We start from the raw sequence: 21149 nt of genomic DNA on the forward strand, positions 1-21149 counted from the left end.
TACCTACCTATGAACCTATGATTCTCTGTGTGTAACTCGAGCTTCCTGGCTTACTCTGTTCATTTTTATGAAATGTATTAACACAGATTCAAAGAAAAAAAGAAGAAAAAAATCGGTACTTATGTATTATCGCAACCACATTTGCAACATGCGATAAATCTTCATGTTTGACTCAAAGTATGTCTGTTAACTGTAAAAGGTTGCTGTAAAGTGTTACTTGCTGTTGTGGGGTATTGGTAATGGGTTTGGAAGAGGAGTAAGTGGAACATTTCTGTTTGTATGTAGCATCCTTTACCGACGTCAGGTCATGAATAATGCGATCGACATGCCTGCTCCTTGTCAGTGCTGTCACGAATAATGGTTATTTTATTGCGGAACATGTTGTTGAATGTGTACTACTCAGAATGGGAAACAAACTTCATACAGCAAATTAAGTATGGGGAAAAATTAACACATGGCACTTGCAATCATGGCAATAAATTACAGTCTGTACATTGTAACTGTAAGCAAGAAAACGTACATTCACACTCCTTCCCTGGATCAGAAACCCTGCATTCCTAGTTCTGATCTTACCAAACATAAGCTACTGAGGAGTGTACAGGGAGAGTTTTGGTTGGCAATAATCATGACAAGTACATTTGCCTGGAAGGAGTAGCAAGTAACACATTTCACAGGCTTTGAAAAGTGGCGCGTCTCTTGTTCAGACCCTGGTGAGCTGGAATTTCTCACAACATTTATGACTGTAAAGCAGCAGTCATGTGTTTACTTCGGCCAAAGGCACTACCTGCAAACAGCAAATTTGCCATGTTTCCTGTTCGTATGTGCAACACAGTGTGGCCCAAAACTGGTTAACAGTTTACAGTACCCTTCTTCCATTAACAGACATAGTTTCATGGAAATCAGTGTAAAGTATGCCACCTCCAAAAAGTGGTTGCGATAATACGTAAGTACCAAAAAAACTTTAAGAAAATGATCATAAATACTGTATAAATGAGTTATTTTACATCTTAAAACAAAACATTTCATATGTAAATCATGTACTCTAAAAATAATTATCTATATTAAACACATTATTAAAGCTTTGTTAGAAGAGAAGCAAAGCTGTCAACTATAAGTAAAGAGTCAGTGCAACCAGCATTCAAATGATAGTATTAAGTATAATCTCTAGCCCAACCCAAACACAACTATCCCAAGTTGTCGTTCAATTTCTTGGTGTATATTAGGCAACCCATAAGCATTAACAGGAATAACAGTTCCTATACTTACGACTGTACTACCTATTTGATTTAAGTATTAATGTTGGTTGTGAATTCAAAGTAGTAAAGATAAACTCATATGAGTTATCTTTTCCTGATGGTGTAGCGTGCGAAAGATTTATGTTTCCCTGTCCATAAACTGCAGGTGCTTAATAATGCAAAAACATTTTACTTTAACAAGAAAATAATGAAAGTCATTATTCATTCATTTTTTTACCTTTCTTTCCTGTTGTCTGCCAGTTATTCTTCTCAGCTTTACGTTTGAGGCTAGGTCCCAAACAAATCATTTCTTCTGTTTGATCTAGGAAGTTGTTTTTAGAAAGAAAAGAAACTGTAGTATCCAGGGTTTCAAAGGTTCTGCTACCTTCCAGGAAAAATATGGTCTGGCTGGAAACAAAACATGAACTTTTAACTGTTAAGTTTCTTAATTAGTGGTAAACATTCCTTCCTTTTTGCTGCCACTGTAGAAGAGGGTAGAAAAGTAGTCATTATCAAACCTAATGTTGTTGTCATATTTAATTGGGGTATTGGTCCATGCTGACTTCAGAACCAGTTCTTTGTCCTGTGAAAAGAAAAAACAAACTATGACTGATCTTAGTTTGGCTTTGTCCTTGTTGTGCATGGTTGATTTAGTCAAAGACCGACGTGCCTTCTCAATTCCATATGAAAAGGTTTCTTGCAGATTTAAAGCTTTGGAAAGCCAGGTTGTGAGGAAATTGGTCATGTTTTGAGCCTCCACATTTTCAGGTAAACCATAAATCCAAAGATTATTTCTCCTGGATCTGTTCTCAAAATCATACACTTTATTTATTAAAGATGTATTTTGCTTTAAAAGAAATTCCACTTGTAGGTCTTGTTCTGTTAATCTCTCATCCAGGTCATTTAATGAGTTTTCCATCCCGGTTATTTGGATCTTTTGTTGCTGCATCATTTGTTTTAAAACCTCTATTTGTCTGGAGGTTTCTTCTTTATACAAATCTAGTTTACTGTCCATTTTATCAAATGTTTTGGTTAGTTCAGACATGTTTACTAATAAGGTTTGCAGGTCCTTCTTAGAAGACTGGTCTTGAAAATTGTATTTTGAGTTGCTCGTCTTGTGACACTATCAGTAGTCTTTCTGATGAAGTTTTTGACAGGAATTTTGTTAAATACCGGCAATTTTTTCCATAAAACAAACCAGTGACCTTTAAATATTATATCCTGTAATTTTTGTGAAGAAATTAGTCCTGGTTTTCAAATTTTTTCTGTCAGTAAATATAAAGACTGTCAGAGCTCAAGAAAAGTGCTGCTAACTAGCCTGCATGTTGGCCACACCACATTTTGCATTATTTTTGAAGACTGTAAAATTACTGCTCTTAAAATGCTTTTGTAAGACTTTGGAGCTTTTCTCTCCAGACCTCCACTAAAAAATAGACAAATACCTAGTTGGTCTTTCCTAGTAATCAACTGTCAATAAATAAATAAATACATACATACATACATACATACATACATACATAGTGCAGGGCCACACTGACAGACATTATCATAACTGACTTCCCAGTAAAATATGCCAGAACAGAACAATACCACCAAAACACTCAGTTACCATAGCCCCTTTATGTCCTTTTGGTAATTCAAATAACCAAAATCCACACCACAAATAATTGCAACTGGACTAGTCTCACAACAGACTATAAGCAAAGTGTTACATCTATCAACTGGGATATAATTTACAATGACAGCAAAGCGATTACAGAATGTATTACTCTATTAAACACCCTTAGACCAATGCAAAGCATTTTTCCCAAGAAAAAAGGTAGAGCAAAAAGTATGCCCCTGGATTACATCAGACATCAAAAAACTCTCAAAACAACATTATGATGCTCAAAAACGGTAGAAAGCAGACCCATCAAATATTAACAAAAAATACATTTTTACAACCCCAAACAACAGGTACAAATTACCACTAACACAGCAAAAGTAGCTGGCATAAGGCAGAGGCAACTGGCATGCAAAGGTGTCCCCAAACAATTCTGTTGGATCCTGAAACTGATGACAAATGACCTCAAACCCACCCCAAGTAGACAGACCATCCCTCCTACAAAACTGCTTAATTTTATAAAGTCACTTATATCTGTTAACTCCTACTTCTCACAATGTACCTAACCCACAGGCAACAAACACATTTAAAGCAAACAATATTTTCCAGTTGTGGTTCCTCCCCTTTCTGTTTCAAGGTTATATCCTCTAAACAGTTGTTGTAGGAACTTGAAACTACAAACCCAAATAAGTCAGTAAAGCACTCTGCATTCACAGTTTATCTAAATGTCAGCAATCCACATCAGAAAGTCATTACAATGGTAAGCAATTGAAATGTAGGGACCTGCTAGAATGAATCCTGAAACATGGAGATTGTATTTAGAAAAAAAGACTTATATGCACTAAGTCTGAGATGGCATTCTCTGGAATATTACCCTTTTTCTAAGGTATGGCAATCTTAGAGCTAGTATTTATAAATTTGGGGGTATGGAAGGGTTGACCCCACATTGGCAGTTACAAGGGGGCTTGCCACCTGCAAAAAGGAAGTTTAAAGAAGGACAGTGGTGTTTGTGATTTGCTAGAAGCAGACTACCATACTCCCAATTTCCAGAGCTGAAAACTCAAAGTGCCCCTCAAACTTTAGGCCAATCTCCATTATTTGCCCTCTATCTACAGTAATGCAAAAAGGTACATATCTCAAAATATGACCTCTTAACTAAAAGATACAACATGACTTTTGCAATAAATATAACACAAAAAGACCACTATTCCCTGTTACTAACTTTATATTTGAGGCTATAGAAAATATCATCTATCTGTTGCTCTTTTTATTGACCTCAAGCATGCTTTTTGAATCTGTCAGTCATACCCTTCTACATAAGACATTAGCCAGCTTTGGTATAAGTGACAGTGAAATGCATTGGTTTACTTCATAGCTAAGTAATACAACTTTTATTGTTACACAATAGAACATTTTCAGCAGAAGTATCCCAAGGCTCAATCTTGGGTCCCCAGTACTCTTTTTCATACTGACAAACAACCTACCTTTTGATATATCACCCCTAAACTGTACACTTTACACAGATGACAATGCTGGTTTCAGTTTTGAAGGCAGCTCACAACTTCGGTTGTGTCATGACTGTAAAGCAGCTAAACTTGTATTCGGCAAATATTGTACTTAATAACCTGACAAGTAAATTAAACAACTCACATACATACATACACATAAACACACAAACACGTGCGTGCGCACACACACACACACACGATTCATTTGTAATGACATGGCGGTACAGCTTCATAACTCCTTATTTTGTTGATCAGATATATTTAATCTTTATTGCTGCAGCCCAACACTGATGTAAATCAACTGACAGCTCCTCGTTTCAATATGTTTCCATGCCCCAGAATTAATACTTTTGACTTCCTAACATACCCCCACATAACTTTTTATTAACCTACTAACTAACATGCCCTCCTAACAAACATAAACTGCCAATTCAGATGCACATGTTGCCAGGGGATACAGTTGGGTTGGGTTGCGTGGCTAGGCTTATAAAGGCCCTGGTGGTCGTTAGCCTAGTATATACCTATGAACCTATGACTCTAACTGTATGGAGCCATTGGACAGACTTATTAGATTCCCCTACATTTTCCTGAATGTTGTGAAAATGCTGAATGGACTTACATTCCTTTATGTTCCATAACCAAGGTTAATCCTTTTTCACTACACTGGAATGTTGCTGATCTCCTTTTCATCATATCTTCCTTTAAAGGATAATTCTTTCTTACAATACTGTGGTGCCTTTTTAATTTAGATGGATGGATGCATGCATAAAATGGTCTTCCAGCTGCCAGAGCTGTCACCATTACAATGATTCAAAGGCAGAGAACATTTGTAAATACATTTGGGAGCAGTTAGCTCACAGACTTTTGAGTTTTAGTCTGCTTTGACCTTCAGTATATGGATCTACTGACTTGTGCTTTAAGAACAGAATTTTTTTTACCTTGAATAATATGCTTAGTCTTTTGTTAGGAAAGGGAGTTGACTATTGTCAGTATAATTTAGGTAGTCCTTATTGTCTGGAAGCTGTCCTGTTTACAGACTACAGGGCAGCTTATTTATTTCGGGAGCTGCTATCACACAGAGCTGCACTTCATTTCATTTTCTACATTTTTTGCCTTTTGTACCTCTGAGCTCACTATTTACTAAAATAAACTAATCGAGGTGTTTTGTATCCAACAATACAAGCATTCTATGGCCTGCTCAGATACCTTTGGAGAATGTTAACCACAAACTCTCTGTTTTAAGCTTCTTTGATCATTTGTGAGGCTTTTTTTTTCCAAATAAGTCCTTTGGAGGACTCCTCTATGTTTTCTCCACACTATACACAGAAGAAGACACTGCTGAGGACAGAGAGATGCTTAGGATAGATGCAACATTGAAGGATACGGCATATTTAAATAAGAGACCTCCTCAAGGTCTTTAGTTACAAGTGTGCTTACCTCTCTCTCTGCCCTGTCGATGTGCTCATTTCTACTTATGATCATATGTTGTTTTATGCATTATCACTGCACACTTCCATTTACCTCGTTGTTTATTCTTTTATTCTTTTTCAGGATACCATAATTTCACTTTCATTTTGGAATCTCCAGTGATGAAGAGAGGGGAACCACCCTCCGCTTTATGTACATTGTTCTGTGAGTATAGGATGTGGGTATAATCACCAAGGCCCCTAGCCTTCTTGTGGAAATTATTTGGAAATATGTTTAGAGTACCATTTGAGGGTAGAATACATTTCACTGTTGTGTTTTCCGAATGTAAAACCATCAGTGATCTCGTCTTCTTTTAGGTATCCGTTGCAATTATCCTTTAATGTATTCCTACTCAACATAAAGCACATAACATCAATAACAAGCATTCTCAATTTGTTTGCGTTTTAGAGGACGAGCCAGAATTTTCTAGTTACTCACAAAGTGACCGACCATCAGCATTCCTGTTATACCATAATGCAAATGTCATCACGATTCCCCTTTTTACCCCATTTTCTTCATGGGACTGGGGTTTGGCATCAACCGTCAACAACTCTCTTGTGTCAATTCCACTCTCCTACCATCTTCAAAAGTCACGCCTGACTGCAACAGGTCTTCTCTTACAAAATATCCATTCCTTGGTTGGATGTCCTCATTTCTTCTTGCCTTCTTCCTGTCTTTCCCAAATATTCTTCACCAAATCTTCTTTTGCTTTCCTGCACATGGACCCAAACAAGCTTAACCTGTCTCTCTGACTTCACTGCAACTAAAGATACTTTGGCTTCTGCTCTGATGTCTTCATTTCTTCATCTGTCCCAAAGTGTGTATCCTATTACCTGTCTCAGGCACTTCATCTCCATCACCTCTAGCTTCCTCAGCCGCATTCACTGCCTGTGTTTATATACTGTAAAGAAGTACTGATTGTACTGCAGCTTATTTTTCAGCTTTGTTGGCATTCTTCTATCCCACACTACCCATAACACTCTGTGCCAGTTGGCTGCAGCCCCTCTGATTCTAGCTTCGATCTGCTCATTCAGACTTCCCTTCTCCTCAACTACCCCTCCCAGATACTTGAAGCTGTTAATCTGTTCTACTATTTTCCCTTCTATTTCAATTTTCAGGTTCGGCTGATTTCCCTCATTTAGAATCACAACAGCTGCCTTCTTTTTATTCAGTTTCATACCAATTGCCTTCAGTTCTGCATTACATTTCTGTATCATTTGCTGAAGTTTCTGTTCAGAGTTGGCTTGTAATGCCAAATTATCTGCATAAAGCCACTTTGTTAATCTGCCCTCTGTTTGTTAATATACTACATCATCAATATGAGCAGGAGTGGGTTCAGACCTGAAACCTGATGCACATACACTCCCATTAGGAACCCTTCCACAAGTCTGAATACTGTTCTCACTTGTAATATCAGTCATTCTACATAGCTTGCACTACATCTACCAATGTTTACAGGACTTTGAACCCCACTGTAGGACTGCCCAGATCAGCTTTGTTGAGACCTTATTATATCCTTTCTCCAAGAATAGGAATGCCAAGTTGGACTCTTTCCTCATCCTCAACTTTTTTTCCCACTACCTGTCTCACTGCAAACATCAGGTCAGTTGTGCTGCATCTGTACTGCTCATCTCTCATCTAACGTTCCACCACTCTGCATATTTATCAGTCACCCTGTCCAGCAATTTCAGTCAGTGTGACAGAAGTGTGATACCTCTTCACTTCCCAAATTGTGAACGTCCCCTTTGTTCTTATACACTGGGCAAGGAGTGCATGTTCTGTAGTCATCTGGGATATACCTACTTCTCCGAACTGCTATCAGCACTCTCAGGAGCCATTTCTGCCCTAACACAGTAAACCTATTCATCATATCTGCTGTGAGTTCATCTGAGCCTGCTGCATTCTCTGATTTCATTTTCCTTAGTGCTGCCCTTACTTGGTCTAGGTTGGGTTTTTCTTCCTCTTTCTTCATAGGCTGTGTATGGGGCAGTAGAGCTTCTGTGGGATTTTCTTCAGTCAGAAGTTTCTGAAAGAATATCTTGCATCTGCCTTTGATATCCTGTGCAATGGTTAGCAGATTGCTGCTGTCATCCAATATGAATACTGCCTGATAATTATCTTCCACTACTTTCTCTCTTTGTCTTACTGTGGTGGTGGTGCTGCTGAAGTGTTGTCGCCTCATAGCAAGACGTTGTCCCGTTCGAGTCTCAGCTAGAGCGTCTTCTGTGTGGAGGCATACATGAATGGGGCGTGCCTTCGTTGAAGGTTGTGCATCAGGGCTGGTAGCCCGGTACGTAAAAATCCACTACCAATCATTAGCGGACCAGAGTTCCGCTGTGGTGACCAGAAACCGGGAAAAGCCGAAAGACACAAACAAACAAACTTTCTCTCTTTGTCTTGCAGCCTGATAGAGTTTCTTTGTACTATTTGCTAACTCACTTTCCAGAATCTAGCAGAGATTCCTTGTTTTTGCTATTGCAACTGCTCTCTTAGCCTCCTTGTTAGCCAAACAATAAATTCCTTTTTAGCCTAGTCTGTCTTTTCTATCTTCTATTTGTCTTATACCCCTTTCTTTCTTTTGGTAACTTCCTGGACTTCTGCATTCTACCACCATTTTTTCTTATATACCTTATTTCCATACCTGACTTGGATGCATATCACATCTACCATATTCACACACTGTTTTGAAGCACTGCTATTGTTCTTCAACTCCAGCTATTTCATCTTTTCCTAACAGAGCAAATAATGTACCCATTATTATAAGTCTGATGTGTTACCAACATCCAGTTTTGGTGTGACCTGTTCCAAAACATATTTTAACCGATTTGGCAAAAGAGTGGCATTTTACATTAGCTCAGAATGAAATTAGATGCAAATCTGAACTATGCATAATGATACAACTAGAATGACCCAAGTTTGTTCAGATATAACTTATATTAAAACTATTTTAAGTTGCTTTCCAGGTGAGGAATATGAGAGGACAGATGTCTCTAAGCAATTTATATAATCAGAAAAAGTCTGAAGTGTGCATTTAAAAATTCATAACTTAGGTGGGACACTGAATAGGAAAAAAACCTAGAATAAAGTTAAGAAACAGTTTAGCTTTTTTAATAAGTGGTTTAGTAGTTATATGGCCTATAAGGTAATGAACATTCTGAGTCAGTCAGATTTCCTAATATACTGAGGTGAGACTAGTCATTCATTTTGTTTTCAATGACCTCAAGAGTTATAGACGTTGTGGTCTGTAATTTAACACATTGCTGATTGTTTATCAAGACAAAAGTACTTCATAAACAAGAAAAAAATGCAGGATCTGGATGAATGCAACAATTGTACAGAAGTTATTTGGGAAAGAAGAATTCTTACGGCATCAAACTAAGTGCAGGATCAGCTCTGATGGCCTCGCGTTCACGGACAGCATTAGAAGATATTAAGCCCTCTTCGCAAGTCTTATTGTGTTTGGCTCTATATTGTCCTTTATTCTAGATGGGAAATCAAACATAGAACAGATTTAACAAGATATAATGCATCCTTTTAGTGCTCTTCGGTCAGTCTACTAAACATTATGGACACATTTCCTCATATTTCACTTTATAAACACTTTACCTTCTTATTTAGATGTACCTATATCCATGTAGAAAATGTATAACAGAATGAACATTACAGTTGCTCAATTTTTTTTTCATATTGCAAGAACCTTTATATTAGAGTTGGAGCACTGTCAGTTTAGTATTATTCACATAAAAGCTACGTGTCATCATACATATCATATGTAACATACACTGTGTTACCTATAACATATCATTGTAGAGCCAGACAGATCAGTGCTCAGTACTGAAACATCAGTACAGAGGAGGTCAAACACAGAATGATCATACAGTCCTGAAAATAAATGCAGTTAGAGTTAGCAAGATAAATACTATAAATTATCTCAGGGAGCTTTACTTCAATTATGTGTGCTGCAATGGTAAAAAAGTTGTCCTGTCCCTGAGTAAAATGACTCAGCTACATATATCCAAGTATCCCAGAATACAATGACTCAGCTACATATATCCAAGTATCCCAGAATACAATGACTCAGCTACATATATCCAAGTATCCCAGAATACAATGACTTGGCTACATATATCCAAGTATCCCAGAATATGGCTACATATATCCAAGTATCCCAGAATACAATGACTCGGCTACATATATCCAAGTATCCCAGAATACAATGACTCAGCTACATATATCCAAGTATCCCAGAATACAATGACTCGGCTACATATATCCAAGTATCCCAGAATACAATGACTTGGCTACATATATCCAAGTGTCCCAGAATACAATGACTCGGCTACATATATCCAAGTATTCCAGAATACAATGACTCAGCTACATATATCTAAGCTGTCAGTACTTCATTCTGTGCCGAATTTGCTTTTCTGCTCCTCTTACTGCCTGAACATTTGCAGGACCCATCATGTTTCAGGCTGTAATCTGAAGCTTCAGCTGCTCTAAACCATCCCTGCATGGCTTAAACTATTTAAGGACTGTAATAAGAAGTAACTGTTGGAGGCTTAGAAGACTGCACATTTTTGATGTTGAACAGCTCAGAAGGCTGTGGGTTCTTTGTCCACATTGGGCATCTGGTTCATACTTTGTCTCTATGACACTGGAATGCAGTCTGAGGGGGAGTGTGTTCCAGTTTTGCTGGACAATAAGCTACATTCCCATTTGCATTACATGATGGTTACTTAAATGGATCTTAAAGAGTTCACGGTTTTGTCAACTGAAAATGAAAAAGAAGGAAGGTCTCTGTAGCATCGCACTGTGAGTTAATGTCTCTAAGTCATTAAAAATGTTTCCCTATGAGCATGCTTTAAAAAGGGTTAAAGGCACAGTGGGAATGAAAGACAAATGGGGAAAGAATAGCCCTTTAATTTGCACCTTTGCATTCTGGGTTAAAAGTTCTACATACAAGCTTAGTATAGCAAGACCAGAGCCAGCACTAAAATATACAACAATCTTGATTTTACATATATCAATACAGTCAATTACGTAAGTCAGGGAACCTTGTTGGCTAGGCTTACGTAGGCCCTCGGGCTGATAGCCTAGTACCTACCTATGAACCTATGAAACATAGGGATAAAATAGACAGCTTTTTGTGGTGATGTGGATGGACAGACAGCATACAGTAAAGAGAAATATGACAGCTATGTTTTTCTTTGAAAAAGTCTGCCCATTTTTTTTTCTGTTTGTAACACAATTATTTTTAGGACAGTGAACAGCTGTAGCTTAAAAATGATTATATTTAAACAATCATCATGCATCTCTCTGTGGAATATATTTGGCCAACTAAATGCAGTAACTGAAAGGTGCTTTAAGCATACTTTGCAATATAGCAGGGACAGTTCCTGTAGCTACATAAAATACATTTATTGTTTCACAATTGTTGCCCATGGTTAATCATTTAGCTGTGTAAATTTTGGATCTGGGTGATTTGGTCACATTGACTAATGTTGATCTTACACTCCAAACCCATAGCAAAATGGGAAAAAGGGGGTTGATGATGACAATTAATTGTTGTGCAGATGAAAAAGAACATACTGTTAGCCAAAATACAGCAATGATATTGTATCTCATGCAGTGAATTTGTATCAGACAAACAATATTTAATATGAGCAGAATATTTCCTTCAGAGGGAAAAGCCCTGGACGATGTTAAACCCCCTTTTTTGCATTTATAGGGCATTTATGTCACCATTTTCTTTCATGAAAAGCAAATTCAGTTCTAAAATTGTAAATGCATGTAATTTATACAAACCTGGTTATTTAATTTGTTGGAAGCTAGATCAGAAAGCTTTATTCTCTAGTGTACAAAAATAGGCATTCTTTATATGTCTAAGCTAAACTGATACGTAGATCAAAAAATCTAACCCCAAAATTTTATAAACAAATAAACAAAATTTAAATTGATTGGGATCACTAATACTGAAACAAAATAAGCATTAAAGATGGCATACATTTTGACACAGATATGAACAAGTTTTACAGTTTCTGTTCCAAAAACAATCTAGTTGAGGCCCTTTGAGATCTGGTATTAATTCAAATCTTGGTAGTGGGTGGCAGGGCCAGCCTGTAGATAACTGATGCCCTAGGCAAGAGGTCTACAGAGCACCCCCAAGCCCCATCCTCTGCCCCCATCCTGGTCTACCTGCACCATTCAAATTACTGGAAAAGTGCCCCTGATAAAGTGGCACCCTAGACGGCTGCCTCGTTGGCTTTGCCTAAGACCGGGTATGGGTGGGATTGTTGGTTTGGCTGGAAATAGTTCACAGGATTAACACATAGTATCAGCCTATGGCAGCCATGGTGGTGCAGTGGTTAGCATTGTCGTCTCACAGCAAGAGGTTCTCCGGTTCGATCCTTGGCTTGGGTGCCTTCTGCGCGGAGTCTGCATGTCCTCCCTGTGGTCATGTGGGTTGCCTCCTGGTGATCTGGTTTCCTCCCACATCCCAAAGACATGTTGTAGGTGGATTGGACACTCTAAATTGGCACCAGGCGTGAGTGTGTGTGTGTGTGTGTGTGTGTGTGTGTGTGTGTGTGTGTGTGTGTGTGTGTGTGTGTGTGTGTGTGTGTCTGTGTGTGTGTGTGCCTTCTGTGGCTGGCAACTCGACACCATGGGCATGGCGGATGAGTGATCCACTGTAGGTGATAACCAGGAAAAGCCAAAGAAGAAAGAAGAAGCCAAAAAGAAAAGAATCAAGATATGAATCAGTCAATCCAGGTGATGCTGCTGCTTTATATAAGGACTCTGGAATCAACAAGTAAAGTATTCCCCTGAAGGATCTCTATCTGATTCCCCTGAATGTTTAAGTATCCTATCAAGGTATTTATCCAGGTGTATAGTTTTTATCCAGGTATTTAGGGTATTAAATTTTGTGGACAGGTAAAAGCTGTAGACAGGTTCTTATACATCTTCTCTCAGATCAGGTAGGATAGATCAAGATAGTCAACAGGTAGGAGAGAGCAGGAGACTCACTTAAGGTCAGGAGTTGTTTTGTTGACGACCAGGCCCTTTGATTTGTTGAGCTGGAGTCTTATGCCAAGCCAAGTCCATACTAGCAATATTATCAAGTCTAGTCTGAAGAGGGGGGAGGAGTACTCCTTGGATCCCTGACATGGGGAGGGGAACATGGATACCAACTGTCCATCTAGTGATCTAGAAGATGATGTGGTGGTGATGCTATGATGAGTGATGGTGGTCATGAGTGGTAACATGGGTGGGTTTGTTTTAGTTACATTGGTTACTTTTCATCCATCTGTTTTCTGTGTAATCTAAACAGCTGAAAGTAAATAAATAATAATGATCATTCAAGTCTTTTTTTTGTTGAGCTGTTGATAGAAGCTGAGAGAAGCAGGAGTGAGAAGTTTTTTTTTTTTTTTTTTTTTTTTATCAAGGCAGGGGGATCCATACCAGTGATGATCATGACCAAGATCTCATGGAGAATACATATATTGCATCAGTTCAAAAGTAAAGCTCTGCAGTCACACTGGCAAAGACATTGGCAAACTTCAAACTGGTGATGTCTTTTTTTTCTGTCAAAGTTCAAAAGAATTAAAGGATTGAAGAGGAGTAGTTCCAGTTTTTGAGCCTGTTTTGTTAAATAAATGGTTTTATTGTAACAGTTATAACATGGTTGAACTATAAATCAGCATAGGGTTAGTTGAATATTGACATGCTGGGAGCACTGACAGCTATCATATAGTAGTTAGATCTTATTGTAATTAGCATACCAGTTTCCACTGAGTAGTGGTAGTTTATAGTATTTTTGGCAATTAGCTATATGTGATTATTGTAGGCACTGATTTACCTCAGCCTTGGCCAAGTCCAGATTGTTCAAAAAAACTATTTAGTGTTCAGTCAGGCAGGCTATATGTTCAAATCAGGCTTCATGCTCCTTTAACCCAAATAAACCGTTATCCAAGTTTGTTGTGTACCTTCTTGTATTCTTGTTGGGTATGCTATAATTGGTATATCATGTGAGGTGATGTGAGAGCCTGAGACTTTGGAGTAAAGTGACCGTCCCAGTTCTAGACATTTGATGCATCCTCAGTGGAGGCTGATAGTGAGTGAGATCAATACTTTTCAGTCAGAACACAGCAGACTTGAGAGGAGAGATTTGATAGAGTGCAGACATCAGAGCCCAGCAGCATAGCATGACTAATCTTGTTGACTACACTTATTCCTTGTATAGTTTTCTCTTATTTTGTAGATGTATTGAGCAATTGTGTGTGATTGGGGCTGATTGGGGATTATGGCTTAGTTTGATTTATTTTTTGAATTTTATTGGGCAATGCTAAAGGATGATATTTGTGTGTTGTTCTGTTATTGCTTTATTGTTGTGGGCAGGTTCTCATATTATATGTGTGTGATGTTATTTACAATTTCAAAAGCTTCTTGTTTTTTTAATTTTGTTTCTATGTTGTTTTTTGCTTGCTTGTTGTTTGTTGAATATTTTGAGCTCCTTACTTGCTGGTGGGGTGTTAATTTTACTTTTACAGGTTAGGAGTTTCTTTCTCCTATTTTATAATTTGTTGAGTGCTTCCACCAAATGGGAAGGGTATTTGCATTTCATCAGATCATCAGGTAGCTGGAGTAGATTTGCCTTAGAATAATCTTGAAGGTGGATGGGTTTTCAGGTGACTCAGGTCTCTCTTCTTAAGAAAATATTACTGCATGACCATTAGACTTGACAAGTGATATGGTTACCATTGGCTCTGAGCATGGAGGGGGCTGTATTTGGGAGTACCACATATTATATTTTAGAGCTCCATACCAGGAGTGGGACTAGTTGGTCCTAGGAGTTGGCATTAATGAAATCCAGGAACCTCTATGTATATTTGTATGTAGTATTGTAGATTCTCCACTTAATGGCGAGATAGTTGAAGTTAGCCATCAGGATAGTGTTAGGTTATATGGTCAGGGATATCAGTGTGTAAAGCTATGCCTCATGGTCTGCCAGTTTCATACAGGGAGCGAGATAGTTGGCTACTATGTGGTACTGGGTTTTTTTATCTTAAGAGGAATGTGGGGAAGTTCTAAGATTTTGTCCTGCATTATAAATTTGGATGTAAAATGGTTTCTAAGAAAAACTGATATGCTTCCAGCAACTAAAACATGGTAGTTATTAAACCATTGCACTGCAGGAATGTTTCACTGTTCTAAAACTACATTTCAGTAACTACGCATATATCAATATTCATAAGGGTTAGGAATGCCTGTAAAGACTGCATTTTTTTTAGGTATCTAGCATTAAGCAGTGCTACTTTCTGTATCATTTTGATTGTGGTTAACTATGTGGGTAATTTGAGGAGACTGATCTTGCCTAAAACAGGCATTATGGGTGAAAAATGGGTCTATATTACATAGTCAAAGCTTTAAGTAATTGAATACCTAAAGCTCAACACCAAAACAGTGAAAGCTGTAAACATCGAATGGTCACTTCCACAAATTCTTTCGTAGGGAAAAAATTTGCTTGGCTGGAGAAAAAAAATTTCAAACCATAATTGAGTGGACCACACTGCCCCAACTAAATATACCAACTTCGAGATCACTCTACAGTGGAGAAAAGGGCAGATTCCCTATAATGGCCAAGCTAATTCTTTCCCTACGAAAGAATTTGTGGAAATGGTGCCGTTCGATATTTACAGCTTTCGCTGTTTAGGTGTCGATGTTTAGGTATTCAATTATCTAAAGTTTTGATCACCTAATATAGACCCGAAAAAAAGGCCTTAGCCAATAGAATGGAAGTCAGGAGGAGAGGGATGCAGGCTATCCCTTACAATGGAGCTGGAGTTGTATATCATCTCATCTCAGGGTGATATATACTGGATTCCCTTGAATGAAACCAATACTTAAAACAATAATTAAAGTCAATTCTATTTTATTTGTATTGTGGCATAATTCTTGATGATGGTAAGATTCTGCATAGTACTAGTTTTACTCCCTTTCCACATGCATATTCAGAGATCTCCATCATGACTAAATAACATTTGTTCTAGTAGTTATGTCCTTGAAGAAGCCCTATGTCAGTAAGGGGAAATGATTTCTCCTGCACATACCCGCAATAATAATGAATATCCCTTTGCCTGCACCTGCTTAATAAAAGAAACTGAATCCAGTATTAGCCTTCTGTAACACATTATAAGTACCTATTCAGTGCCATCTCAATCCAGGCTATTCAAAAATAAGTACAGTGCTTTACCTGGTACCTCAGACATATTGACAGTAAAAGATTTGGGAATTTTGACAGGACATCTATTGCCAGGATTGAACATCCAATGATAAGGAAGGTCTGTTCCATAACAAGAACACCATTTAAAAATATATGCTTTTGGTGGGTTCTGGATCCTCCACACTTTCATATAGTACATTATTCACTGTGTACCTTCTAAAATAATTAAAAATAATTAAATGGGAGTGCTGGATCCTGCAAGAAGGTGGCTGCATAATTTATAATCTGCTGTATTCGTTTTGGTGGGTAACTGTAAAAGGAAACATGAGATTATTTTAGTAGGCCAAAGATTATTCTGAAGATGTTTTATACTGCGAGGACAAGCCCAGATGAAAGAACAATACCAGCACAATACGAAGTAAAACACAAAATGAATTAATCGCTGTTTGATATCAAATGGTAAGGTTAACAACTGTCCCTGAAGCATTCTTCTGTGATTGTTCAGATGAAGCCTTTGTGAATTCAGTGAGAGATTCCAGGCCCATTAATTCATGTGGGCATCTGTTCCAAATGCAAAGGCTAGTTGAGAGAAGGCACATTCTCCAGCAGCTGTTTTATATGGAGGTCTACTTAATGTACACAAGGTATGTAGCGATAGTGAACACTACAAACTTTATTAGTAATTTTTTGGCCATTAATGCAGTTTCTAACATCCATTGCCCTGTAGATTGAACCCTTGTGGTTGTGAGCCTAGTAAACACCTATGAGGTATAATCAAAGCGCACAAAATATCAGTCACTGTTATAAATGAGAGTAAAATGGTGTAGCAATGCAGATGAAAAGACTAACTAAGATATAATACCTCACAGAGGGTGGACATAAAGCATTCAAAGATCTGTATAGTGAATTTAGCTGGACAGAAGCTGGACAAAATGCTAAAATATGACTGACAAAGAAGGTACTGAAATAGTGTAGAAAATGTTTTAAAATGCTAATGACCAAGCTGCATGTGTTGTCATACCTCTTTCTTAAAATTCAGTCTAGTTCAGTACCTGAAGAAGGCAGGCCATATATCCTAAGTGCCTGTGTTATTCATGGCCATCCTGAGAACACTCATAAGCCACATACCAACAGAGATGAGAAATACATGTGCAGAAGTAACAAAATGCATCTGTTTCAAGAGTCATTATGTTTGATACTGTAAATAAAAAACAAAAGTAACCACAGTGCAAAATATAACTAAAAAAGTCCAAAACATATACTGTGAAGCAGTAGGAAACACTTACAGTCAGCCAAACTCTTCAGTCCAAGCTGTTTTTATTCTTGCAGTATACAAAGACACAAATTGAGCGCTTTCATCCCCTAAACTGGGGACTTCATCAGATTTTGATGAAGTCCCCAGTTTTAGGTGATGAAAGCGCTCAATTTGTGTCTTTGATCAAAGAATTGGTAGTGTTTCCTATTGTTTCACAGTGTATGTTTGATACTGTATCAGTATTATTCATAGTGGAAATATTCCCTGAAAGTAACTATAAAGAATTATCTTGCTGTATGAAAACTTAGTTGAAAACTGGAAGCTTTTAATCTACAAATTATTTTTTACTTACTATGACTGGAATTATAGAAAAGTCTAAAAACAAAAAGTGCCACATTTCTGCATGCCACCCAGGAAGAAGACTTGAATGTGTTCAACTTACTTTTCCTGGAGATGAAAAAGATAAAATAGTACTAATAAGAAAGAATTTTGGTAATTCATTTGAGCCTCGAAGAAAATTGTTACATATTGTACCATTTCTTCTTAGTTATGACAAATGGTCATATAAAGATTACAAATTCTATTTACTGACCTGAAAAAATCAAGACAAAGCTTATGTATTTGGTGAGTTCCATGATTTATTTTAAAAGCATAATAGTTTGTGGTATACAAAATGATGAAACAAAGATATGGCCACTAGCAAAGACATAACTGACCTTATCAAAAGATGTGGATGTGTAAAAATAAAAGTACTAATACAAAGCTAAAATAATGAAATGCAAGATACGCAAAGTGATACCCAAGCATTCTTCAGATTAAACCAAGTTGATTTGATAGGTACCAAATCATTTACTCCAGGACTAGACCACTTTGCCCTTCTTGAGGGAAAATAGGTACAGCATGTAAGTTAGTATTGGCAAAACATAAATGGTCTTGTGACTCATTCACCTTATGATCCTATGACCTTACAAACTGAGGAAATGGGTGTGTAAAAGATAAGATGCAAGTCAAATCAATCAAAAATGAGAGATAAAGTGAAAATTGCCCGTAACAGTAATGAAAACAGAGCCATGTGAGTAACTGAGAGGAAAAAGAGCCATGATGTACACAGAAAACATGGGGAAGTGAAATTCAAGCCATATGTTCTAGCTGTGGCTATACGAAATCTGATAACCAGAACACATTTCATATTGTTGGCAAGAAATGCTGAAAACTAAGAAGCAGAACCTTGAGTTTTATATAGGCAGAGGTGCAAGAGTGTAATATTTTGATTGAAGATACATTTGTAATACTGAGGCTTAAAAACAATAACGATGATTTGTGCACATATTGTTACATTCAGGCACAACATGAAGCTATTAGATAACATGCTGCTGAGTATGAACATAAGAAGTACAAGATCCTTTTTCAAACTTTAGCACTTAAAAAAGCAACGTCTACTGTTTTTAGGCTGTTCAGCTTTCAGCATGTAATAAGCTAGAAACAGCAAAACAAATTCACAGTGTAAAAGCAAAGACTGCATATAGGCATGCCACTCAGTCACAGACACATCTTAAATACTATACATAGTAATATTGCCTTGCATTACTATGGTAACTTCTTTACAAGCTTAAACAGCTGCCCAGAGAACATTGTACAAGCCCCAGGGCTATAGCAATGATAATGTTCCCAGGAAAGTATCAGTAGCTCTCAGGAGAACAAATAAGCAATATATAGTGAACAGAAGGCCTTGGTGTCATTTAGAAGAACTGGTGAATGTTATTGTTGTAAGGCAAGAAAAGATTTTAGTTTGTACAAAAGCATGTGATTTGAATAAAGTAAGAAGATGAAACACTATCTATTGTTTGTAGCTGAAGAACTGGTTTCAACAGTGCTATAATTTTAAAAGACTTTTGATAAAAACAGTGGGACATCTTAAACATTTATTCAGTGAATAATGGGAACTTTCAGAGAAAAGACTACAATTGTAATAGGTGTTTTATGCATTTGTTTTGCAACTCTATTTTAAATACAAATAGATACTCCTGAAAAAGTATTAGATCCAATGTCAGCTACACAATAGATGGGAAAGTATATATGGTATAGAGAATTGCAAAGGAAACAATTTCTCAATGCAAATCAAAGCCTCTTGGCTTTACAGACTATTTTTTCCTACACTGTAAGTTGTCGGGTCTCGGCTCAATGGGTCTTGGCTCAACCCGCTCTGTTCCACCCTCGCTACGCTCGAGCTTCACTCCGCTCCCCTGCCCTGCCCCCATTTCCCACCTGCCCCCACTACATTTACATTTATTCATAACCAAAGTCACCTGACCCCCACAGTCATCTCCCACTATCCAATCAGAACTCAATAACTACCAAACCCCTCCTAAAATCTATTACCTCAAAAATCATACACTCTATCTTACTCAGTTCCACTGCCCATTCATAGCTGAACACCCCCTACTGGTGACCTGTACTCTCCAATACTTCTCTGACTCATCTTACTCTCTCTCAGATTACATTAATCTTTATACCTCCAGTTCCAATTCAACATCATCATGTCTCACACCCCACCCCCCCACTTGTCACTACTCTCACAGTTATATCCACTCTCTCCACCTGCTTTTCCATACTCTTCATTGCAACTTCCTATCACTTTCTACTCACCCAGTTTACTACCCCAACACCATCCACCACACCCTTTCACACTCCATACCCCCACAAACATCTTATCATATCACCTTCCATATATAATGCATCCTTCATTGACCTTACCACCCCTAAATACTATGTCACACAACATAAAAAGCAACCAAGTTTCAGGTACAACTCCCTAATAGAACTATACCTCAAAACTAGTACCACCTGCTGCAACACAGATACTACTAGCAGGGGACATCCACCCCAACCCTGGTCCAACACCAGCCACAAGTAACTGCCAATCTCCATTTAACCACCAACCTGCAGACCTATTAATACTCAACTTAAACATTTGCAGTATCATGAACAAAATAGATGATATCCATGCCACTTTCTCTTTATATAATCCCGACATCTTGCTCCTTACTGAGACCTGGCTTAAACTACATGTTAAGGACAACTTCATAACTCTACCTGGATATAAAATTCTTAGAGCTGATAGAATAGGCAAAAGAGGAGGCGGTGTTGCCCTCCTCTATAAAACTAACCTAAAAATCCATCTTTTACAGAAAGAATCCCCAACTTTCAGTAATGCAGAAACTTTATTCACAAAACTCCTCATTAATCAGCATAAGCATCTTAACATACTTGGTATTTATATACCCCCAGGCAACAACCTATCCACTCTAGAATCAATATTCCACTGGGCTTCTCAGTCCCTCCTCCAAGAAACTATCTTGTTAGGTGACATCAATATTGACTGGAACTCCATCCACTCTCCCTCACCAGCAAACCACCTTAGTTTACACTTCACTCATCTTATACCTACACCCATCCGTATTGACAAAACCTCACAAAAGGAATTTATATTAGACTGGATCCTCACAAATAATCCCAATACTGCTCACTAGTGTGGTACAATAGCCAACTCTTTAAGTGACCACAACTCAACTTTCTTTCTTCGACACAAACTTAAAAACTAATAACTCTCCTTCTCTACTTCACACCCGCACCCAAAAAAACTTTCCCATTAACCAGTTCCTGGATGCCTTATATGCATGTAGCTGCACCCCCATTAAAATTCTTCCACTAAACCAGGCAGTTGAATACTTCAACTCCACATTTCTAAACATCCTAAACCACCTAGCTCCACTTCATACAGTTAGAATTTGTAGTAACCCAGCCCCCTGGCTACAAAAATCCACAAGATCTCTACTAAAAGAAAGGGATAAAGCCTGGA

The 21149-nt window shown here is 37.8% G+C and overlaps 1 protein-coding gene across 2 annotated transcripts in view; it reads right to left on the reverse strand.

Annotated features, from left to right (window-relative positions):
* The window catches only part of MATK (megakaryocyte-associated tyrosine kinase), a 716676-nt gene that overhangs the window by 310069 nt on the left and 385458 nt on the right, over nt 1-21149 (reverse strand). For both annotated transcript variants that reach the window (XM_044054018.1, XM_044054017.1), the window contains one exon: nt 9180-9295. In XM_044054018.1, coding sequence (XP_043909953.1) covers nt 9180-9295 — 116 coding nt within the window. The remainder of the gene's footprint in view (nt 1-9179; nt 9296-21149) is intronic.

Source organism: Protopterus annectens, chromosome 13.part0 (genome assembly GCF_019279795.1).
Source record: "Protopterus annectens isolate FY-2018-M chromosome 13.part0, PAN1.0, whole genome shotgun sequence".
Lineage (NCBI taxonomy): Eukaryota > Metazoa > Chordata > Ceratodontiformes > Protopteridae > Protopterus > Protopterus annectens.